A 25,867-nucleotide genomic window follows, 5' to 3' on the forward strand; every position below is an offset into this window, starting at 1 on the left:
CACACCAGAATAAACTTATCTCCTTTAAGTATGTTCAAACTGGACACAAAAAGATGTTTAACTGACCAAAAAAGATGGCTCATCATTTTGTAGCTGCAGCACAGGCAGCAGAAGAGAGGCCATAATAAAATAGGCAAAGCCCAATTTAGCACAATAGTTATACTTTTGTTTTCAGAATTACAATTGGTTTAAAAAAAAATCCAAAACCTATGAGGGATCTTGAACTTGAGAGAAGGAATTGGTTAAGGAAAGAGAATGAAGAAGGATTCTGAAAAGTACACATGAGATCTGACATGTTACATAACCGTCGTAATGACAAGATGGAGAGAGAGCGAGATTAGGCCTGGATACTTTTCTCAGGTCTTCTGCACAAAAACAACTCCTCCCAAGTGACTTGAGGAAATGACAAAGTTCAGCTAAGCCGAAGTACAACATTTGTGTGGACAGAGTTGAAATCTCCAGCCAACCAACAAGCTTGGAGTCTCTCAAACACATCTGTACCTTTGGAGTGTCGACACACTCTTCCTCCATGAATGCTGCTTCCGCCTGACAGCCGGATGCTGGAAACGTGAAGGCGTCCACATTCGATGCCTGTGGGAGGAGGGCAGATCGCATCACTCGCACGTTTGGTGAATGCACCGTCACTGGGAGTCCCACAGTTTGTGTCTGTAAATATGGCAAGAACGGAAAGTTTGGGAACATTAATACTTTCTATATAAATATACAAAATTCTTGAAGTAAAACAATTCTTCCTGATGTAATTAAAGGATAAACAGTGATTTGTTGGAAACTCCAGAAAAGATGTGATGAAGTACGTACATGGTACAGGTATCGATCAGAGGCAGTCTAGCAATCAATTATTCTGAGATAGGTTGTACAGAATTTCATTCCTGTTCCATGATGAGGTGCATAACTTTCACAGATGACAGGAAAGCTAGCCTTTGTAAGGCATCTAAGATGCTCTTTTTCAATTCAATGAACATATATTGTCTATATCCTTAAATATATTACCTTGGAAAGATACAAAGAAGAATAGAGAAGTCCCAGTCTCTAGAAGTAGGAGATCAAAACTGAACCAGAGATAAGATACACACACAACTAAGTGTAATACAAAGCACACTGCAGTAAGGGCTATCTACCTGCATCTCTCTCTTTTTTTTTTTTTTGGTGGGGTACGGGGTGAGATGGTATATATTTCTTGGGAAGGGTGTGAGTGAAGAGGAAGAAGAGAGAAGCAGCAGCTACTCGGAGGGGACAGGAATGTCCTTCTTTGAAAGAGATGCACAGACGGAACACACACAGCCTGCTTGCCCGGTGGAAACAGAGATGCTTATTGCTGAGCAAGTTATGTTCCTGAAGTCAACCTACTCTAGAAAGTCCATTCTCCATGTCTCCTCTGTTAAAAATTCTAAGTAAACAAGTATTACAAAGTCTTCCTCATTTAAAAGAGAATTTTCCTTTATGACAATTGGCAAGAATTGATTTTGAAGATGAAACCGTTGGATAATCCTTTCCTCCCCATTTCTTCAAAACTAGCAGAATAATTTATTAGATGCCTTTTGAACATAACAGACATTGCAAAACATCCGAGAGGACAATCATCATACCAGTTTCTAAAAGGCAGAGGAATGGCCTATATTTTTTCTGCCATTGTCACTTTAAGGGATATAGGATGGTGAGCTTTAAATTCAAACAAGTGAAAAGGAACAAAATGGTATGATTCTAGCTTTTCCCTTCCCAAGACCTGGTTTTGATTCCTGGCTCCATCACTTACTAATTGTGTGAACCTAATCAGTTACCTAAACTCTTTGCATCTTATTTTCTTTGCCTCTAAAAAACATCATAATATCTACTTCACAGTGAAGTTAGGACTGTAAAAGGCAACATGTAAAGTCCTTCACTCAGTAACGTTAATTCCTCCTTTCTCCTTCTTTCTAAAGTCTTAAAATGATGACTATATATATATATATATATATATATTTTTTTTTTTTTGCGGTATGCAGGCCTCTCCCTGTTGTGGCCTCTCCCGTTGCGGAGCATAGGCTCCGGATGCGCAGGCTCAGCGGCCATGGCTCACGGGCCCAGCCGCTCCGCGGCATGGGGGATGTACCCGGAGCGGGGCACGAACCCGTGTCCCCTGAATCGGCAGGCGGACTCTCAACCACTGCGCCACCAGGGAAGCCCGACAATAATTTAATACAGGAATTAGTAAAATGAATACACAGTTTTGTTCTCAGATACTAGCTAATGGTTCCCAGTTAAAATTTCAGGTTGATGGTTTTCAATAATGGGGGAATATGTTATAAATACACTTTATACTTGACTAAGACTATATTTAGAATATACTTTATATTCCAACACTAACATCATTAGATATACTGCAGGAGATAAAGAACAAAACAGCAATAGCAAAGTGCCGGTATTATATGGATGGTAAAAAGAGACAGAAAATACACTGTATATTATTCTGAGCATGACAAAGAAATAGCTTTTCTTATAACATCATTTCTCAGGCCTATATCCTCAGCCACTTTTGAGATGAAACATTTTTTTTTTTCCTTTCAAGCATTAGTCATTTAAACTAATTTTTTTAGCCACAATGTAAAATTTAAACTTCCGCATAAAACATATTTGATACATTCTTCTTACACTTATCATTGGCTTTTCAATCAAAGGATAAAGCTGAACTTTGATTTCTGTTTCCCAAATTTATTAGACTGCTCCTTATCAGGGCAAAGCACTACCTGTAGACACTGCCCTGGAAATGAGATACCAACATGATAACTATGATATGTTCTTCTCACTCCCTGCCTCTTGTTAGCTGTGACTTTTTAAATGGCAGGATTGTGCTGGGCCAGACCAAGCATAACACATTTTCCTTTCACATCCAACCTGGGCTACAACAACTTACTGTGAACTTCGTAAGGACAGAGAAATAACACATTTTATTGTGACAGCCGCTTCATAGGAAATACAATGATAGATTCAGGGGTTTTCTTTTTAGGATTCTTGCAATCACTGACGGGATTAAAGAAGTCTTTTTGGCACAAGTTAGATTATAAATATTCAAATAGCATGCCCAGCACTAAAGATCTGATTAAAGAATATGTTATTATAATAAATAGATGGTTGATTAATATCCCAAGCAAGCAGATATTACCAGTTTCTCCAAGAGTGGCCATAAACACAATAGGCACATGGAAAGATGCTCAACATCGCTAATTATTAGAGAAATACAAATCAAAACTACACTGAGATATCACCACACACCGGTCAGAATGGCCATCATTAAAAAGTCTACAAATAACAAATTCTGGAGAGCATGTGGAGGAAAGGGAACCCTCTCACACTGGTCGGAATGTAAGTTGGTGCAGCCACCATGGAAAACAGTATGGAGGTTCCTCAGAAAGCTAAAAATAGAATTACCATATGATCCAACAATCCCACTTCTGGGTATATATCCAGACAAAACTATAATTCAAAAAGATACATGCATCCCTATGTTCATAGCAGCACTATTTACAATCGCCAAGACACGGAAACAACCTAAATGTAAATCAACAGAGGAGTGGATAAAGAAGATGTGGTACATATATACAATGGAATACTACTCAGCCATAAAAAAGAATGAAATAATGCCATTTGCAGCAACATGGATGCAACTAGAGATTATCACACCAAATGAAGAAAGTCAGAAAGAGAAAGGCAAATACCATATGATATCACTTATATGTAGAATCTAAAATATGGCACAAATGAACCTATCTACAAAACAGAAAGGGACTCACAGGCATAGAGCACAGACTTGTGGCTACCAAAGTGGAGGGGAGGGATGGACTGGGAGTCTGGGGATAGTAGATGCAAACTATTATGTATAGAATGGATAAAGAGCAAGGGAACTATATTCAGTATCCTGGGATAAATCATAATGAAAAAGAATATAAAAAAGAGTGTATATATGTGTATAACTGAGCCACTTTTCTGTACAGCAGAAATTAACACAACATTGTAAATCAACTATACTTCAATAAAAAAATAAATTAAAAAAAAAAGAGTGGCCATAAACAATGACCATGTCCACTAACTGTAATGACTTTTTAGATCATATGTTTATTGTCTTGAAGCTCTTCTTCTGATTTTATGCTTTCCACACCATTAAAATGAAAATAACATTTTCTCCTACGGGAAAAATCTTTACTGGTCCCATAGGAAAATGCTTATTATGGACAGAATTGTGCCCCCCGCCCCCGCCCCCATCTATATGTTGAAGCCCTAACACCCAATGTGACTATATCTGGAGACAGGGCCTTTAAGGAGGTAATTAAGGTTAAATGAGGTCATAAGGGTGGGGACCTAATGCAAAAGAACTAGTGTCCCTCTAAGAAGAGGATGACATACCAGAGATCTCTCTTCCTGCACGGGCAGAGAAGAGGATGTGCAAGGACATAGTGAGAAGGTGGCCATCTACAGGCCAGGAAGAGAGTCCTCAGAACCCTGATGGCCCCTTGATCTTGGACTTCCAGCCTCTAAAACTGCGAAAACATAAACTTTGTTGTTGAAGCTGCCCAGTCTGTGGTGCTTTGTTAACAGCAGCCCTAGTTGACTTTTTCATACAGTTGTGGAGGGCAACCTCTAATCAGTAATTAAAGAAGAACTGGGATGAGTGTTTCATTCTAGTCTACTTACAGTTGATGGGAAGTGGAGTGAAGGACTATTAAAAACTAGCAGAATTCACAAGAAAAAGGCATATTTTAAAAAAATAGTCACCTGCAGTCAATTAGATGTAACATTTCCTGTATATTATGTGGCAAATATAAGTACTCTAAATCCATCTAAGATGGGAATCTCAATGTTTTCTAAGTAGTAATCATGGGTTGTTCATCACTATACCATAAATTCCTTAAGGGCGGGGACTGTTCCCTGGGTACCTATGAAACCATGATGGCTGGGACTGTGCCTGGCACGTAAGTGCTCTATCTGAACGGAACTGCTGGTATCAATTAATCAACTTTATCTTTGTAGAAAACTTATGAAGTAGGTATTGCTATTTCCATTTTATAGTTAAGGACCCTGGAGCTCAGAGATGCTGACTTGTTGAAGTCACTCAGCTCAGTATGGAACCCAAGGTCTGCTTGATTGCACAAGTCATGTGATCTCTGCAAAGGATCTTGTGATTTCCCCAGTTCCTTATCACTCTATCAAGTAACAAGTGATTTGCCACTTCTTTAAAAAGATAGTAGAACATCAAAGAATTCAAAGGGAGAAGGCTCTACTAAAGCTTTAAGCATATTTATAGTCATAAAAACAGAGAAATCTATTTTTTAACAAGTTCAATACTAAACATTAGAATGTGAAGTCTCATAGGGAAGGGAGATCTTCTTCAACCCCAGTGCCTGTTTCTTAGCATCCAGATGGCACTCAAGACAAGTTTCTGAATGAGCTCTGAAGATTGCTATTTGAATTAGATACATTTTAAGTCACAGTAAATAGCTTTCTATGATAACTTGGATCAATGAATAAAATGAGAAGAACTCACAGGGTGCTTGGTAATAAAAAAAATGATCAAACATAAGAAGCCCCAAGCCAAATGAAATACAACTTGAGATCTAAGGAATTTGCTTCAAGTTTAGATATGAAAGGAAATCATGTACAATAACATATGCGTGTGCTCAGGAGCAATCGTTTATGTAACCCTCACTTGTGTAATGTTTCAGAAGAATAAAGAGACTCGGGAGGGAAGCTACTCAGCATGGGGGCTTTCCTGCTTCCTATCCTTCTGCCTGGCAGCATTTTCCAGAGGGAAGGGGCACTCTCCATCTCACTATTACTACCCCAACTTAGGAATTCTCATTTTATCTCCCTCCTCTCTATCCTGAAAGCCATACCACTCGACTTTGAAGGATTCCAAGTGCTCAGAGATACTTCAACCCAAATATCTGGAACTTTATTGATATATTATTTTACTCACATTAGTATCAATACTCACATTATTTTAGATATTAAGATATGTATAACAAGGTTTTACCTATTAAAATCAAGATGATTTTAATTTCCTGGGGTTTCTTTTTCACATATTCTGTAGAAGCCAATGCAAAATTCTACTATAATTCTATACATTTTGTAAAATTGCCAAACAAAAAATACAAAGTGAAAACTCTTTTGCTCTTACTTGCACTTTATTTTATTTTTATTTATCTAACTTTATTTATTTATTTATTTAACATTTTCATTGGAGTATAATTGCTCTACAATGGTGTTAGTTTCTGCTTTATAACAAAGTAAATCAGCTATATATATACATATATCCCCATTATCTCTTCCCTCTTGCATCTCCCTCCCATCCTCCCTATCCCACCCCTCTAGGTGGACACAAAGCACCGAGCTATCTCCCTGTGCTATGTGGCAGCTTCCCACTAGCTATCGATTTTATATTTGGTAGTGTATATATGTCCGTGCCACTCTCTCAATTCCTCCCAGCTTACCCTTCCCACTCTCCATGTGCTCAAGTCCATTCTCTACGTCTGTGTCTGTATTCCTGTCCTGCCCCTAGGTTCTTCAGAACCATTTTTTTTTCTTTTAGATTCTATATATATGTGTTAGCACACGGTATTCATTTTTCTCTTTCTAACTTACTTCACTCTGTATGACAGACTCTAGGTCCATCCACCTCACTACAAATAACTCAATTTCGTTTTTTTTTAAGGCTGAGTAATATTCCATTGTATATATGTGCCACATCTTCTTTATCCATTCATCTGTCGATGGACACTCAGGTTGCTTCCATATCCTGGCTATTGTAAATAGAGCTGCAATGAACATTGTGGTACATGACTCTTTTTGAATTATGGTTTTCTCAGGGTATATGCCCAGTAGTGGGATTGCTGGGTCATATGGTAGTCCTAGTTTTTGTTTTTTAAGGAAACTCCATACTGTTCTCCATAGTGGCTGTATCAATTTACATTCCCACCAACAGTGCAAGAGGGTTCCCTTTTCTCCACACCCTCTCCAGCATTTATTGTTTCTAGATTTTTTGATGATGGCCATTCTGACTGGTGTGAGGTGACACCTCATTGTAGTTTTGATTTGCATTTCTCTAATGATTAGTGATGTTGAGCATCCTTTCACATGTTTGTTGGTGACCTGTATATCTTCCTTGGAGAAATGTCTATTTAGGTCTTCTGCCCATTTTTGGATTGGGTTGTTTGTTTTTCTGATATTGAACTGCTTGAGCTGCTTGTAAATTTTGGAGATTAATCCTCTGTCAGTTGCTTTGTTTGCAAATATTTTCTCCCATTCTGAGGGTTGTCTTTTAGTCTTGTTTATGGTTTCATGTGCTGTGCAAAAGCTTTTAAGTTTCATTAGGTCCCATTTATTTATTTTTGTTTTTATTTCCATTTCTCTAGGAGGTGGGTCAAAAAGGATCTTGCTGTGATTTATGTCATAGTGTTCTGCCTATGTTTTCCTCTAAGAGTTTGATAGTGTCTGGCCTTATATTTAGGTCTCTAATCCATTTTGAGTTTATTTTTGTGTATGGTGTTAGGGAGTGTTCTAATTTCATTCTTTTACATGTAGCTGTCCAGTTTTCCCAGCACCACTTATTGAAGAGGCTGTCTTTTCTCCACTGTATATTCTTGCCTCCTTTATCAAAGATAAGGTGACCATATGTGCGTGGGTTTATCTCTGGGCTTTCTATCCTGTTCCATTGGTCTATATTTCTGTTTTTGTGCCAGTACCATACTGTCTTGATTACTGTAGCTTCGTAGTATAGTCTGAAGTCCCGAAGTCTGATTCCTCCAGCTCCATTTTTCTTTCTCAAGATTGCTTTGGCTATTCGGGGTCTTTTGTGTTTCCATACAAATTGTGAAATTTTTTGTTCTAATTCTGTGAAGAATGCCATTGGTAGTTTGATAGGGATTGCATTGAATCTGTAGATTGCTTTGGGTAGTATAGTCATTTTCACAATGTTGATTCTTCCAATCCAAGAACATGGTATATCTCTCCATTTGTTTGTATCATCTTTAATTTCTTTCATCAGTGTCTTCTAGTTTTCTGCATACAGGTCTTTTGTCTCCTTAGGTAGGTTTATTCCTAGGTACTTTATTCTTTTTGTTGCAATGGTAAATGGGAGTGTTTCCTTAATTTCTCTTTCAGATTTTTCATCATTGGTGTATAGGAATGCAAGAGATTTCTGTGCATTAATTTTGTATCCTGCTACTTTACCAAATTCATTGATTAGCTCTAGCAGTTTTCTGGTAGCATCTTTAGTATTCTCTCATGTCATCTGCAAACAGTGACAGTTTTACTTTTGTTTTCCAATTTGGATTCCTTTTATTTCTTTCTCTTCTCTGATTCCTGTGGCTAAAACTTCCAAAACTACATTGAAGAATGGTGGTGAGAGTGGGCAACCTTGTCTTGTCCCTGATATTAGAGGAAATGCTTTCAGTTTTTCACCATTGAGAACGATGTTGGCTGTGGGTTTGTCATATATGGCCTTTATTATGTTGAGGTAAGTTCTCTCTATGCCTACTTTCTGGAGCGTTTTTATCATAAATGGGTGTTGAACTTTGTCAAAATCTTTTTCTGCATCTATTGAGATGATCATACGGTTTTTACCCTTCGTTTTGTTAATATGGTGTATCATGTTGATTGATTTGCATATATTGAAGAATCCTTGCATTCCTGGAATAAACCCCACTTGATCATGGTGTAGGATCCTTTTAATGTGCTCTTGGATTCTGTTTGCTAGTATTTTGTTGAGGATTTTTGCATCTATGTTCATCACTGTTATTGGCCTGTAGTTTTCTTTCTTTGTGACCTCATTGTCTGGTTTTGGTATCAGGGTGATAGTGGCCTCATAGAATGAGTTTGGGAGTGTTCCTCCCTCTGCTATATTTTGGAAGAGTTTGAGAAGGATAGGTGTTAGCTCTTCTCTAAATGTTTAATAGAATTCACCTGTGAAGCCATCTGGTTCTGGGCTTTTGTTTGCTAGATTTTTAATCACAGTTTCAATTTCAGTGCTTGTGACTGGTCTGTTCATATTTTCTATTTTTCCTGGTTCAGTCTCGGGAGGTTGTGCATTTCTAAGAATTTGTCCATTTCTTCCAGGTTGTCCATTTTATTGGCATAGAGTTGCTTGCAGTAATCTCTGATGATCCTTTGTATTTCTGCAGTGTCAGTTGTTACTTCTCCTTTTTCATTTCTAATTCTATTGATTTGAGTCCTCTCCGTTTTTTTATTGATGAGTCTAGGTAATGGTTTATCAATTTTGTGTACCTTCTCAAGGAATCAGATTTTAGTTTTATTGATCTTTGCTATCATTTCCTTCATTTCTTTTTCATTTATTTCTGATCTGATCTTTATGATTTCTTTCCTTCTGCTAACTTTGGGGTTTTTTTGTTCTTATTTCTCTAATTGCTTTAGGTGTAAGGTTAGGTTTTATATTTGAGATATTTCTTGTTTCTTCTTCTTTTTTTTTTTGCTGTATGCGGGCCTCTCACTGCTGTGGCCTCTCCTGCTGCGGAGCACAGGCTCTGGATACGCAGGCTCAGCGGCCACAGCTCACGGGCCCAGCCACTCTGCGGCATGTGGGATCCTTCCAGACAGGGGCACGAACCCATGTCCTCCGCATCGGCAGGTGGACTCTCAACCACTGTGCTGCCAGGGAAGCCCCTATTTCTTGTTTCTTGAGGTAGGATTGTATTGCTATAAACTTCCCTCTTAGAACTGCTTTTGCTGCATCCCATAGGTTTTGCATCATCAAGTTTTCATTGTCATTTGTTTCTAGGTATTTTTTGATTTCCTCTTTGATTTATTTAGTGACCTCTTGGTTATTAAGTAGTGTATTGTTTACCCTCCATTTTTTCCAGATTTTTTCCTGTAATTGATATCTAGTCTCATAGCATTGTGGTCGGAAAAGATACTTGATACGATTTCAATTTTCGTAAATTTACCAAGGCTTGATTTGTGACCCAAGATATGATCTATCCTGGAGAATGTTCCATAAGCACTTGAGAAGAAAATGTATTCTGTTGTTTTTGGATGTAATGTCCTATAAATATCAACTAAGTCCATCTTGTTTAATGTATCATTTAAAGCTTGTGTTTCCTTATTTATTTTCATTTTGGATGATCTGTCCATTGGTGAAAGTGGGGTGTTAAAGTCCCCTACTATGATTCTTACTTGCACTTTAAATAAAGTAAGTACTCATGTAAGTAGATGGAAATCCTAATAGATCATGTGAACGAACCACTCCTCTTCTCATCCTCTATGCAGGTGATCTCCCAATTCTCCTAAGCCCTAGCCTCTCTCCAGGGACTCAGATCCATTGTTCCTTGTAAGCAGCTGAGTCTCTGCCACCACGACTCCCTCAGCCTTCGGGTCAACAATGGAGTCATCTCTAATTTGTCATCCCTTCCTCCCCAACACTGATTTATTACTTTATATAACAAACACTTATATAGCACTGTTCTAAGTGCTGAACAATTATTACCTAACTTAAACGTCTTAACATCCTATAATTATTCCCATTTTAAAGCTTGGGAAACTGAGGCAGAGAAAGACCTTAAGTAACTTTTTTAAGGTGCACAGCAGGAAACGGCAGAATCTGGGATGTGCTTGTCCCTACTTTAAACCATCACATTGAACTGCCTCTCCAGATCAGTGATAAGTTCATCCAGAGTCTACCTCTGAAATGTTCCTTACACTTCTCCCTTCCTGTTTCCTTCCACCGGAACAGTATTAGCTCAAGTCTTCAGTGTTTCTCATCTCAACTACTATAATCATCTTCTAACAGCTCTCTCCAAATTTCTTCTCTTCTGTAGCCAATCTATCCTTCCCAATGTTACCAGATTGCAAGCTTGAAGTATGGATATAATTTTATCGCTTTTTTGCTTAACAGTCTTCAGTAGTTCCTCATTTCTTCCTGAATTATTAGTAAACTCTTTACCTTGGCATTCAAAGCCCTTCACAACATGGCTTCAACTTAGCACTCCAACTCTTTCATTTCCCTATTCTTTAATTCAAGTGAATTAATTTGAACAAGTCCTACGCTTGCCCACTTGAGTACTTCTGCTCACACTGCTTCTGCCTATGTATAATGCCTTTAACCACTGCCTCTCCCTAACAAAGTCCTACACGGCTGTGAAGCTCTACCTTGAACGCCGCCTCTCCCACAAAGCCTTCCCAATCAGATGCATCTCTCTCTCCTCTGCCCTTTTTTTAAAAAAGGTTTTCTCTATCAAAATGATATTCACAGCATCTTCTAAATTTTGCCCTTTCTCTATTTTGAATGATGGTTATTCATGATGTTGTCTTATTTTGCTTCTATAATGTAATGACTCTGAGGGCAACGACTCTTTTATACATCCTCTTCCCTGTAGTGTCTAATAAAAGAAGCTTACATAGTAAACCTGCAATAAAAATTTGTTAAATGAAATTGAATGTACAGGCTAGTTACAATAATTCTTAACATAAGTGAATGATAAAAAAATGAGAAATCTCTTAAAGAAAAAAACTGTTTGAAATAAACTTAATCCTTAAAAATAGGAAGATGATAAAACATTTGAGGATCTACTGAACGACGATAGAAAAAACTTTACAGAAAAACAAGGTGTAGAGGATGAAATCCTAACCCTTTGTACTACACGATGAAAAATGTGTCAACCATGTGAACAGGCACATGCACAGATAAGACTATTGGCTAATGGGGTGTTACCTTGGCAACTGTTTGTTCAGCGATGGTGCTAGGCCGACGCTGGCGGGCATCAAGTCTCTGCTCCACAGGAAAACTGCTCCTATGTGATTTCAGGCGCTCCACCAACAAGTAATAGATGGCAGCAAAGTGGTTATAGCTCTTGTTCTGCAAAGCCTGGAAGAGAAAACAAGTGCCAAAGGCAGAGAACCATAAAAACCAATTCAATGATTTAAACCTTTCTAAAAAATGAGGGAAAAACACAACATTGCAAATCAACTATACTTCAATAAAATTTGAAAAATAAATTAAAAAAGGAGGGAAGATACCATGTGTTCTTAAAAACAAGCAAAGTAACAAGCAAAGTATGCCTCAAAATGAAAGCTATTCCAGAATTTAGAATAGAAGACAGATAACTTCATTAATTGTATAAAGGATGATACCTCTGAATGACTTGACTGGCTCTTTTATGTTAATAGGATCCATTTATTTTTCTGCATTCAGAGAAAGTGCCATCATTGTCTCATGCAGACATTCCCCAATCCTGTTATATGGTCCCATCTCATAGCTGAAACTAGGCTGTAAGGTTAGTTAGTAACCTGAGCCTAGAGGCTCTAATTCCACAGCCTTGACACAAGTCCAAACCATTGCAAACCCTGAAGTCAATGATTAAAGTCTTTGGGGAAATTTCTGGTGATTATTTTGGGCTGAAGAATGACATCTGGATGCTAGGTTGAGAGACGCTGGGTCTCCATTCTTAGGTAATTTTTTCCTCTTGTTTTTGCAGTCCAACCCTCTTGAAACCTTGAAAATAAAGTTGTTTCCCAATTTTTCACATCCCTAGCTGGCCAGCTCTCCCAGGATACTAACAGAACAGAAAAACAACGGCTCCTTTGGCGTCTAATTCCACATGACAGGCTGCATGAGTGCTGTGCAGTGCAGCTCAGATGCGAGCACTGGCAGCAAACATCACAGGCCAGGGGAACTGCACTCACAGCTGCCTTCAAGGGCAAGTACAAAAAAACCTCTCTAAGCACGTGATGAGCAAAGCAGGAAAGCAGTCTGGTTTCATTTATGGCTACGATGAAGGAAGAGGCAGCACAGTTTGGAGTACTTTATCTTCACAGGGGGGCGCTTTATAGTCTTTCTTGTCATGCTTCATCCTGAAAAGCACTGTTTGTTCTTTGCCTGTTGTGGGGGTGTTAGAAATATGTATATCCTATGCACATGCCAGCTGTTAAAGGACAGAAACAAAGCTGTCAAGGAATTTCCCAGGTTCATGACCTTCTCAGTTCTATGACCCATAAAACTTCCAAATCAGGAATCCACCTGTTTTTGCCTTCTGAGTTTCTTCAGTTCACAACCTAAACCCGATGCCTACCCTTCTTGTTTCCTGCTCAGCCCTCAGCCTTGTTCCATATCTGCACATTTATGTTTCATATAAACTAGCTTATTACCTGTATAGAACTTCATGTTTCATCTTAGAAGAAACTTTCTACTTTGTATTTGCTAAGCTTCCAGCTTTGTCTTTTCTCAATCCTATATAAACACTTCCTTTTGAATTTTTTTGGCAGTTGGGGCAAAGGGAGGAATTTTTATATTGATTAAAAGCAAACATAAATACAGTGTGATGAAATCTTCAGGGAACACTGAACAGCAGGCTTAGGTACTGGGATGGCTAAAAGACCAGGATGACAGGTATGAGCATGAAATTTCAAGTTACTAAGTACAACAGAGTCCTAAAATTTCTTTAGTCGAATCTCTGACCACTTTACCTCAATGGTTTTCTGTTGATCTATTCCAAGGCCGTGCATCAATCGCAGAACCTGTTCATTAAACTCCCCAATGGATGGCTCATTTTCTTGCCCTTGTGGATAGAGAACAGGTCTCTGTACAGGAACTTCTACGAGCATCCACTTATGCTCCTTGATTTGAGCTATGGTTAGACGTTTGGACGGGTCTAGGACCAACATCCTTCGAATAAGGTGCTCACAATCTACAGAAAACACAATGTTACAAAAGTCACGTAAATCACCTTGCACTTTGGGGTATTGACTTGACTCATGTGACTTTGTACAATGGTGTTAATCTTTGTATCCTCCACAGTACCCACGGGAAAGCAGAAGGTCAAATGAATAAATGAATACCTGAAGGCTACTTGTATTTGTCAAGTTCACATGATGAATGCTGGCACATAAAATTAACCATCACTGTGAATGAATACTTAAGAAAAAACAGGAGGGTGCAGGTCTATCCAATTCTGTACTTAATGAACCTTTTTACTGAATTTCTCAACTTACAATATCTAGACGTAGACTTAGATTTCCACTAAAGAAAAAAACAAGCCTTCTTCCTAGAAAAAGCAAATAATAAACGGTTCCTTACAGTCACTTCTGAGGCTGATACACTAAGGCTATTAAGTGAGGCCGGAGCTCTCCAAGGGACTGTTGCTATTCTCCGTATCAGTGCAACTGAGAAAAATGTACATGAAACACTAGTCACTTCTGATGACACTAAGTAAACTGCACTGCTGCAACCCTGGGCACTAGCTTATTCTCTGAGCTGACATCATATTCTTTACTACCCCCACACAAACTAGCCTTTTATCACTTGCTATGTTCTAGGCACCATGCTAAGAGCTTTACAGAGCTGAATTTAATTAATCCCCACAATACCCCTGTTAGAAACTATTGTTATTTCCATTTTATAGACTGAGGAAACTGAAGCACAGAGATAAAACTTGCCAAGGCCAGACTGCCAGTAAGTGGTGGACTCAGGATGAAAACCAGGTGGCTGGCTCCAAAATCTATCCTCTTAACTACTAGAACATTACTTCTGTTACCAGGAACAAGCAAGTTAAGGATAAAATCTAAAATCTAAACTGAGTAAATTTAACTGCTGCCCATGCAGCAACCCAATACAAGACTGGAAGGGATTATGGCACTTCATCTTAATTCAATAGTTTTGCTAGTTGTTTTTAAATTTAATTAAAAAATTTAATTTTGTAACTTCCCACCAATAGATGTGGGAAAATCCATTTCATACTTAGAGTGAAATGGTTGTGAATCTGTATCTACAAAATGCTTCTCTAAGTCTAAAATAAACCTGGTTGTTTAGTAGCGTATTGTTTAGCCTCCATGTGTTTGTATTTTTTAGTTTTTTTCCTGTAATTGATATCTAGTCTCCTAGCGTTGTGGTTGGAAAAGATGAGGTATCACCTCACACCGGTCAGAATGGCCATCAAAAAATCTACAAACAATAAATGCTGGAGAGGGTGTGGAGAAAAGGGAACCCTCTTGCACTGCTGGTGGGAATGTGAATTGGTACAGCCACTATGGAGAACAGTATGGAGGTTCCTTGAAAAACTAAAAATAGAACTACCATATCACCCAGCAATTCCACTACTAGGTATATAACCTGAGAAAACCGTAATTCAGAAAGATACATATACCACAATATTCACTGCAGCACTATTTACAATAGCCAGGACATGGAAGCAACCTAAATGTCTGTTGACAGATGAATGGATAAAGAAGATGTGGTACATATATACAATGGAATATTACTCAGCCATAAAAAGGAACGAAATTGAGTCATTTGTAATGAGGTGGATGGACCTAGAGTCTGTCATACAGAGTGAAATAAGTCAGAAAGAGAAAAACAAATACCGTATGCTAATACACATATATGGAATCTAAAAAAACGGTACTGATGAACCTAGTGGCAGGGCAGGAATAAAGATGCAGACCTACTAGAGAATGGAACTGAGGACACCAGGGGGAAGGGTAAGCTGGGACGAAGTGAGAAAGTAGCACTGACACATCGACACTACCAAATGTGAAATGGATGGCTAGCAGGAAGCAGCCGCATAGCACAGGGAGATCAGCTGGGTGCTTTGTGATGACCTAGAGGGGTGGGACAGGGAGGGTGGGAGGGAGGCCGACGCAAGAGGGAAGAGATATGGGAACATATGTATATGTATAACTGAGTCACTTTGTCATACAGCAGAAACTAACACAACATTGTAAAGCATTTATACTCCAATAAATATATATATAAAATATAAATAAACCTGGGACATTTATAGAGAAGGGCAAATGGGAACACTTGCTGTTCTTAATCTGGGAAACTTTCTGTTTCCAGTTATGAGTAGGAATGTTAGAATTTCTCTCACCTACGTGGAAGGGGTTGCTTATTTCTACGGCTTTTAAAGTGACTCAGTTACTTTATTTGGCACCCAAACTTAGAAAAAGAGAAGCCTTTGTTTAGGCACTCATTTGCAGAACAAATTCTGTAAAGCATAATTTTAAGATAAACAGGTTGTTACCTTCTGACATGAAATACGGAATCCGGAATCTTCCTTCTAACACTCTCTGCCTCAAAATTGGAAGAGTCGGTCCATCAAAAGGTAGAGCTCCACAGACAAGGACGTAGAGAACAACTCCCATGCTCTAGGGAAGAAAACAATGCAGTCTCTTTTCTACTGAGAACTTCAAACACTCTTTGTTTTCCTAAATATCCTCAGGGCTCTTAAAATCATATGGACTGAAAAATTCCTGTTTGAGTTTACTATTTTCTCAGAATTAAAAAAAAAAATCTGAAATGCTGACCAGTGCAATAAAGCATCCTATGATAAATACCAAAAGAATTAAATTAAATCATTTTGATTACTAAACTTTAAATCATTGCTGGTATTAGGATGATAACATCTTTCCCTAGAAATTCTTTCCTAGAATCTAATTCAAGATGCTCTGACTAATTATAGTCCAGTGGACAGGGAAAGTATGAACTACTGACTATGTGTTAGGTGCCGAGAGATTCCGAGATGGGCCAGAGTACCAAGTATTGTCATTATAGATGCATTTAACACAGCAAAGCAAAGAAATACCCAAATATCCAGCTGTGGTCCTTCATACTGCTGCCCTTCAAAGACTTCTGGGGCTGCATAAGGGGGGCTGCCACACCATGTTGCCAGCAGTTCACCACTTTTAAAGAAATTTCCAAAACCGAAATCTATTGGGATGGAAATAAATGTTACTTTCATCTGTGCTCTCAAACTATACTGAATTTCTCATAATAATTTTATAATATGCTATATTAACAATATCACTACTATTCACTCTGTGAGAATGCGATGGCATGTATCTTATGATGTTTCCTTAGCACTTAGCACAATGAATAGCAAATATTAAGTATTCAGTAAATATTTGTTGAATGAATGTGTTAATGAATGAAGTTTTCTTCTCAAAGAGAATGAGCGAGAGAGGCTGGAAAAAGACTTTATCTGTTGTATTTTTAAGGCTGAAAGAAAAATCCACTGATATGGACAATCAACTTGAATTTGATAATCTTAGAATTTCAATTACTCCATGATTAAGAGCTCTTGAGCTTATATGGTTTATAAAAAAAGAAACAAATGAGTAAAACCCTAAGATATTTACCTAAACACAACCAAGGGACTGGCTGCTTTCACAGCCCCAGACTAGCAAGATAAATAACCTTTTAAGGCAACTGAGGACAGTGTTTCCTAAGTAACAACTCTCTAAGTGTTGGCCTGCACATCCTGAATTAGGCAGATACTCATCTGAATAGCTCATTAACATGCAATGGCTATGTGGCCCAGCCACAGGCCACCTATCACCAATATCACCTGTTTACTCATTTATGGAATGCGGTGGCATTATACTTCAAAATAGTTAATGGCCTTCCCAGTGTGATATTAGTCACACTGAATCTGCAGCTTTGATAAACAGCATGCCCTCTGGAAACACTGTACTCAGATGCCTTCAACATGCATGAAAGTTACAGCGGAAGACAAATGCAGTGAGATCTGGTATAAATGCAAGCTTGTGCTCTTTTGCTAAGCCTTCACATAGTCACATGGTCTTAGTGAAGGAACAAATTCCTGTTGTTTTGTAAGTTAGAGCCAAAATGTCTCATGCTGCAACAGACTCCTGGCTGAGGGATACACCTCAGTGATGGGAACTGGCTCTACTCTGGCTGGTGTATGCACTGCATGGAGAGTGAGCTTTCGGTGGTGCCCCAAGGGGACTGGAACAAGTCTCCGGTGCCAGACTGACTGGCTGTGTGACATGCGTTCGGTCTTTGTGAGCCTCAGTCTCCCCAGCTGTAACACTGAAACATCGTAGTCAGCAGGCTGTTATGGGGATCCAGTGAGTTAACACAAACTCACACTCCACTCACACCCTGAGACTATGGTGCACTTCCGTACCTTACGGGAGGCATTCTCTTAGCTCCCTGACACAAGCAGTAGTAACAGAAACAGTCATGATCCCCAACATCACAGCCTCACGGCAGAGTTCGATCTATGAAGTTATGGAGACCTACAGCTGATGTCTAGTTTTGCCACTTTCTAGCCTCAAGGCCCCTACGTAAATTATTTAATTTTCCTGAACCTTATTTTCTGTATCTATAAGTGTGGGGGTAATCCACCTACCCAGATAGGATGCTGTGAGGATTAAGTGAGACTTAAGAATGTAAAATGCCTGGAGCACAGATGTGAAGTGTCAGCTCCCAAAGCCATCGTTACCAATTACTTGCCTTTCAGAGAAAAGGGTCCTGAGAAAATACACAGGAAGGGTAAAGACAGTGTGGAGAAGCTTAAGGGTTCACAAGAGAAAAGATGGTGCATGTGGGGAAAGAGATGGTGCATCTGGTGGAACACAGCTGTGGCCTGTCCTTCGCACCCAGGAGTATGAGGCGCCGAGAACACCTCCCTCCACAACGTAACTGCAGCCCAGTCCTACGCTCAGCTTTCCAAAACGACGGTCAGGGAGGTCTTACCTTCTCAATTCCACCTGTAGGACTAACCACTCACATCACATCACAACCCATGTGTCCATATTGATAGGTGTTTCCAATTTTCTAGAAAGACTATACTGTCAAACGATCCAAGGACTAGATGTTCAAATAGCATTTAAAGAGGAAAATGTTACTTTCACTCACACAGAAAAGCCCAAGAAGCTCTGGGAAGTGTGTCTGGAGATCATGAAATAGGTCCAATAATTGCTGTACTTTAAACCGTAATCACAGGATGAGTTTTAGCACATGTAAGTTGAGAATACTCTCTAAATAGCACTGGAACGTTTTAACGTCTCATAGAGCCATTCCAGAACTCCTTCATTCTGAACCTCCCCCGACTCTTGTAGAACGAACTCAAAGAGCGACTGGGACACAGGTCTGTCAGGAAGGCAGCCTGGACTCCTTACTCCCCTAGGCTCTCTCACTGGACACTTCATAGGCAGGAAGAGAGCAAAAACTAGGAAAGCACCATGGTGCCTGTAGTAGCCTAGTCTCAACCTTGGCTGTACACATCTGGGACAAAGAAAGCATCCTGTTAACTTAGAAGAAAAAGGGTACTAAACAGATGTTACTTCTATTTCCTGGAGGTAACTGAAGAAAACAGGAACTTGAGTCTGTAGGAACATTAAAAGAAGCACCGAAAGAAAATCAGGTTCATTAAAATTATTATAATAGCATTAATGTAGATGTCTTCTATAACCCTGTCAAAGCACTTAAATATTTTATTTGTAATCATCTGATGTATGGGTTAAGGAAAGCTTTGGAGTCAGGCAAATCTTGGGTTTTCCTCTTAGCTGTGTGATCTCGGGCAAATTACTTAATTTCTCAGAGGCTTGGTTTCCTCATTTGCAAAATGGGGACAATGTCTACACTTCACAAAGTTATTATGAGTAACATATACTCACAATAAGTGAGTATATGTGGATAAGTACACTTACATCATAAGTAGATAACATAATAATGATCTAGGCATGCTATTGAAACAAAGCAAGTGCTCAATAAACAGTAGCCACTGAGTAAGCTACTCAACAGAAGAGAAGAATAGCAATTCTTCTTCTTGTTTTACTTATCTGTCTTCTCTATCAGACTAAACTCCTTGAGAGTAGAGAAGGGGGAAGTGATATATGTCTGTACCCCTAGAACTTAGTACGCTGTCAGCACACAGCAGCTGTTCAATAAAGGTTTGCTGAATGAATATGTTGTCATCGTCTCTTTTAAAAGTGTCAGAAGGGGCTTCCCTGGTGGTGCAGTGGTTGAGAGTCCGCCTGCCAATGCAGGGGACATGGGATCGTGCCCTGGTCCGGGAAGATCCCACATGCCGCGGAGCAGCTGGGCCCGTGAGCCATGGCCGCTGAGCCTGCGCGTCCGGAGCCTGTGCTCCGCAACGGGAGAGGCCGCAGCAGTGAGAGGCCCGCGTACCGCAAAAAAAAAAAAAAAAAGTGTCAGAAGCTGAACTAAGCTCTCCTAAGATAATTTCTTCTTAGTAACGCCATGAGGTATCCTTATTTTAGGAGAAAGTGAGGGTAGAAAGTTAAGTACCTTGCTAGAGGTTATACTAAATTGCAGACTTACCAAGTCTGACTACAGAGCTCTCGCTGTTAATCACCTTTATGCCTTTCTCTGGTACAGTGATATGTAGCTATTTCTGAGCAGGTTAATAATTATCAGGTTTAAGAAGTGGCAATGGGAAAACAGTTAAAAATAAAAGCCTTTTTATTTCTTCACAGGAATCTGGGCAATTTGCTTCATTCACAGTCTGCAGCTTTCTGCCTAAAAGCATATAGTGAAATGAGGGGCGAGCAAGAGGGATGGAATATGAAAACAGCAGAGCTATGCAGGATTTTTTTCTTTAATGTTTTTAAAAATTTTTATTTATTATTTATTTGGCTGCTCCAGGTCTTAGTTGCCACATCCAGGATCTTTAGTTGTGGCATGCGAACTCTTAGTTGCAGCATGTGGGATCTAGTTCCCTGACCAGGGATCAAACCCAGGCCCCCTGCATTGGGAATGTGGAGTCTTAGCCACTGGACTACAAGGGAAGTCCCAGGATTTCTTTCTTATCACTGTTTATTCATGTGGAATGGTTATTTAATGTTTCATCACACCAACCAAATTCATTGCTTCCTTCATTAAACATCTGAGTGCATACATGTGTCAACCACTGTGCAAACACAGAAGATAGTCTCATAACAACAGAGAGTAATCAAAGACCCCACATTATCACCTGACTTTTGAAAAGCATTATGAAAACAGTCACATGGGCATTCCTCTCTATGCCAGACCCAGAACCAGCCTGGCTTTGCTGGAAAGGAAAGTTTAATGTCTAGTTTAATGTCTTCTCAAATGTTCTGATCTACAAGTTAATACCTCCAATGATGGCTGCTATGTCCCTCAGACACTTTTTTGCTTCCTGTTTCTCTGTCATAGAATGTATGCCATGCTATGTTGGATTCACTTTGATGTTTTCAACTTTTAATTTCCAAATAGTTTTACAGAAGAGTTGCAACAATAAAGTGAGGAGAATTCCCTATGCCCTTCATCCAACTTCCTCCCCTAATGTTAACATTTTACATAACTCTATTAGTAAAATTATCAAAACTAAGAAAGTAACACTGGGCTTCCTTGGTGGCGCAGTGGTTAAGAATCCGCCTGCCAATGCAGGGGACACGGGTTCAAGCCCTGGTCTGGGAAGATCCCACATGCCTCGGAGCAACTAAGCCCGTGCGCCACAACTACTGAGTCCACGCTCTAGAGCCCACAAGCCAAGCTACTGAGCCTGCGCACCACAACTACTGAAGTCCACACGCACCTAGAGCCCTTGCTCTGCAACAAGATAAGCCACCGCAATGAGAAGCACATGCACCACAACGAAGAGTAGCCCCGAAGAGTAGCCCCCGCTCGCCACAACTAGAGAAAGCCTGTGCACAGCAACGAAGATGCAACACAGTTAAAAAAATTTTTTTTAATTAATTAAAAAAAAATTAACACTGATTCAGTACTATTAATTAAACCATGGACTTCATTAAGATTTCGCCAGTGTTCTCTCTAATGTCCTCTCTCAGTGCAGGGTTCCACAATGCACTTAGTTGTCATGACTCCTTAGTCTTCTCTAATTTCTAATAGTTTCTCAGTCTTTCCTTGTCTTTCTTGACCATGACCAGTGCTGGTCAGGTATTTTGTAGACTGTCTCTCAGTTTGGGCTTGCTGGATATTTTCTCATGATTAGATTAAAATGATTGCTTTTTGGGAAGAACATCACAGAGGTGAAGTGCTCTTCTCAGGGCATCATATGATGGGGTGCAGGTATTATGGCTTAATTATTGGTGGAATTAACCTTGATCTATGGATGAAGGTGGTGTCTTCTGGGTTACCCCATTATAAAGTTACTATTTTTCCCCTTGAGATTAATAAATATTTTAAAGATATATTGAGTCTATATATACCCTGTTTCTCCTTAAACTTTTACCCGTTAATTTAGCATTCGTTGGCAGATCTTGATTGCAGCAACGATTACTGTGGTGTTCTAACGGTGAGCTTTCATTTCCCTCATGCCTTCTACAGTTATTAATTACAATTCTTCAAGAGTTGACCCTTCTTCCCCTCTTATTTATGTATTCATTAAACTATTTATTTTTTACAATACCGTCATATTATATTCATCATAAGTATTTATTTTATTCTTTGGGTTATAATTCAATACTACTGTTATTTATTTTGATGCTTAAATAGTTCCACCTTTGGCCACTAGGAGCTAATTCAGGTTGGCTCCTGTACCATTTCAACATGCCCCCATCCTTTTAAAATTTCATTTTATTTTAAGTATTTCCTTATCTCTTGGTACCAGAGGATGTTCCAGGCTCATCTTGTACTTTCCTGCCCCATCCCAGGAATCAACTGCTTTTCCAAGGAGCCCTGATTCCTTTTACAGAGGAATAGTATTTAGAAACCAAGACTAAGACCTAAATGTACTCACTGCAACTGGGCTGTCACTGAGTCTAGGCCCTGTCATCAAACAGAGGAAATATACGTATGAATGCTTATCAGTGTATACACACACACACACACACACACACACACACACACAATTTGTTTTTGTGCCTGTCTATATGTATATGTATTAAGAAAAAACAATAACCCATGAATTCATACTGATACTTCTCACTCCAATTCAGGGTTCAGACTAGCATTATTTTGATACTATTTTTGTTCATACATGATTGACTAAACAACTCTGACAAAATTTTGAAGGTATAAAGAAGTTTTTTTCCTCTGTGGTAATTTGTCATTTGTATGGGAGTAATTGGTGGGAGTAATTGCTTGAACTCTCACTCATAATATACCTTGAATTTGTCAGATCAATCAAGATTTTCAACATTTCTTGAGCACAGTAGGGAAAAGACAAATCTTTCTCAAAGAACCTCTTAGCTTCACAATTTTAAGATATGAAATCATAAGAAGTTTTTGAAACAAAATGACAACTAGTCCTTCAACATGGTGTATGAGTTATAATCAAATCCAAAAACCATTTATGTCTTGCCTACTTTGGACTAGGCATTACACACTTGGTATTTTTGTATATATTATCTCATTTAATCATGATGACAGCCCTGTGAGGTATGAATGTCCTTACCTTACAAAGGGGGAAACTGAAGCTGAAAGTAGTTAACTGAATTGCCCAAATATCTACATCTGCAAGTAGCTTAGCCAGTATTCAAATACAGGGCCTTTGAACTCCAAGCCAGGTGTTCTTTTTTTTTTTTACTATACCACAGATGTTCTAAGAACGTCACTAGTCAGAGAAGTTGTTTTTATTTTTTTTGTTGTAAGGCCTCATAGTCAGAGAAGTTTAATCCAACTTAAAATTGGAGATAAGGCTGTTATAAACCCAGGAAAAATCCTTTACATTATATAGAGATGAGAGATTTTCTAATTTATCCCTCTGCTAGCAGAAGTCGACAAGTGAGGGCTTTCTCATCTCTACAATATTGAATATTATGTTAAAAGCATCCTTAATAAATGAATGGGAATAATTAAGATGTTTGCAAAGTAAATGTCAAATATACACCTACATTCATTTTAGAAATCTATATTGATTTTAAGAATGTGTTAAAATAGACACATCTTGTCCTTTTCATGTGAAGATGATTTATGTTCCTATCCCTACAATGCTAAGGCATGTACTCCAAGGTTTTACTTTAACGTTAGTTTTGAGATTTCTTGATATATCCATATTTTCTCAGCTTGTCTCTGTGTGGCCTAAAATGTTGACAGAAGAGAGTGTTTGGGGTAGAGTCTCTAACCACAGAACAGGTTAATTAGTGTTGACTGACTCATGGAAATCAACTTGGCCTTAAAAGCTGTCTTCTAATCACCTCTTATCTAACTAGTAACAGACCATGGATATATTTGAAAACAGTATTAGAACTGCTATTATTGTTTTCTGCTTTATATTTTGAAAGTGACTGACCTGAATCTTCCTGATAACAAAAACCAATTATTATTACTGTCGTCACTCAATTACATAAATTATCAGTGCCCCAACGTCATTAGCAAAGGGCTAATGTTTTAGGAATAACAGGGCCTTACACAGAGTAAATAAGCTGATTACTGTCTGATGGGGACAAAGCACATTAGTGAACACTGTCCAGTGAAATAGATCAAACATTAGCATGCATACAAATCACCTGGGGAACCCGCTAAAATGCAGATTCTGATTCAGTAGGCCTAGGGGTGGGCTTGAGAGTCTGCATTTCTAACAGACATCCAAAGTGATGCTCATGCTGGTCCCCAGACCACTCTTCCAGTAGCCGGGAAATAAAGAATGAAACGGAGGTTGTGAAAAAGATATAGATGTTAAACAGTTTGTCGCTGTTTATTGTTGCAAAATAATTATAATTACTAAATACTTTCAAGATTTAATATTTAAATAACAAAGACTAAATAGAAGTCGTTAGGTAAACAATTTAAGTCATTATTTTAAAAAGGAAAAAAGCAAACAAAACATTGAAAATCAGTCTTCAAGCTAAGAGAAAGTAAATGATTTCTAGGAATCAACACAACCAAGGCAATTTTTAATCTCCAGCAGTGTGTTATAATGTCTAATTTATAATTTTAAAAATCCTCCTACAGAGAAGCAGATGGTTTTAGGGTTAAATTTATCCTTGTTTCTAAAATTACCAGTAGAATTCAGATATCCAGCCTTGCTGAAGAGTTACACATCTTTTGTAGTTATTATAATAGGAACGAAGAAGACAATTATGAGGAAATGAAAGCGGACAAATGAAAGGTAGAGTGTGGAGACGGAGCTGACCCACTGCACAAACTGAATACCAATCAGCCAACGCTGACGTCACTGCATACCTTGTTGCCCACCAGCAAGAGGCCAGCTGCACAGTTTACTTGCAAACATCAGTCACTCCCTCTCTACCTGACAAGAGGACACAAGAACAATCATCACAGTTGAGATGAAATGTGATCCTGCTGACCACTGTGAGACATCTATTTGTCCAATGAGAGAGTTCAGTGAGCTAAGAAGCAAGTAAATGCTCTTCCTCAGCCCAAAATGGAGTGGGGAGGAGGAGGGAGATGAAGAGGGGAGACACAAAACAAAAGGAAACAAAACCCTCTGAGCTGTCTTCCATATTCCAGGCTTAATGTGCGGCTAGTGCTAAGTAGGCTTGAAGGATAAAGACAAGGTCTCATTGTGTTTGCTGATGCAAAAGCTCTTTGCACATTTTACATAATACTAGTGGCAGGAGGATAACAAATGGAAGACTTTTAATAAATATTTTACTAACAAAACCTGGTTCAGCCTCTCCCACCCTTTTTCGGTTCCAGGGCACAAAACTAGAATTATATATACAGAAACCCTGTCTCAAGTTCTTCTAATAAGCAAGAAGGTTGTTAGAAGCAATCATGAGAGATGATGGGCTACTCAGAGATCATAGGTCAATTCAGAAAGAAAGCATTCCTCCTGGGCTAAAGACAAGTGACTTGTGATGCACAGGTCAGATTAATCAGGCTTATTTCTCATTACTAATTACACTGAAGGTCCCTCTAAGGAAAAAAAAAATAATTTACATCAAGCAGAGAAAATTTAGAATATAAATGATAAACTTTTCTTGTACCTCTGAGACTTGTATTAATAAGGCTTTAAACCTTGGTAATTAAAAAGAAAAGACATGGTGGGGGGGGTTATATGGCTATCAAACTTTTCAAATGGAATCAATTATACACTGAATACAAATAATAGCTACCTTTTATGAGTGTTTACATGGTGCCAGGAACCTGAATTAACAATTTATTTGGGACTTCCCTGGTGGTCCAGTGGGTAAGACTCCGTGTTCCCAATGCAGG

General features: G+C 38.8%; 1 protein-coding gene across 1 annotated transcript in view; it reads right to left on the bottom strand.

The window, feature by feature from the left end:
- The window catches only part of SIK2 (salt inducible kinase 2), a gene marked incomplete at both ends in the record, with an annotated part of 126,773 nt that overhangs the window by 10,730 nt on the left and 90,176 nt on the right, over positions 1 to 25,867 (bottom strand). The window contains 5 exons of the mRNA XM_079708818.1: positions 502 to 666; positions 11,714 to 11,866; positions 13,465 to 13,685; positions 16,017 to 16,140; positions 16,578 to 16,702. Coding sequence (XP_079564944.1) covers positions 502 to 666; positions 11,714 to 11,866; positions 13,465 to 13,685; positions 16,017 to 16,140; positions 16,578 to 16,702 — 788 coding nt within the window. The remainder of the gene's footprint in view (positions 1 to 501; positions 667 to 11,713; positions 11,867 to 13,464; positions 13,686 to 16,016; positions 16,141 to 16,577; positions 16,703 to 25,867) is intronic.

This window comes from Hyperoodon ampullatus (genome assembly GCF_949752795.1).
Source record: "Hyperoodon ampullatus genome assembly, chromosome: 7".
Lineage (NCBI taxonomy): Eukaryota > Metazoa > Chordata > Mammalia > Artiodactyla > Ziphiidae > Hyperoodon > Hyperoodon ampullatus.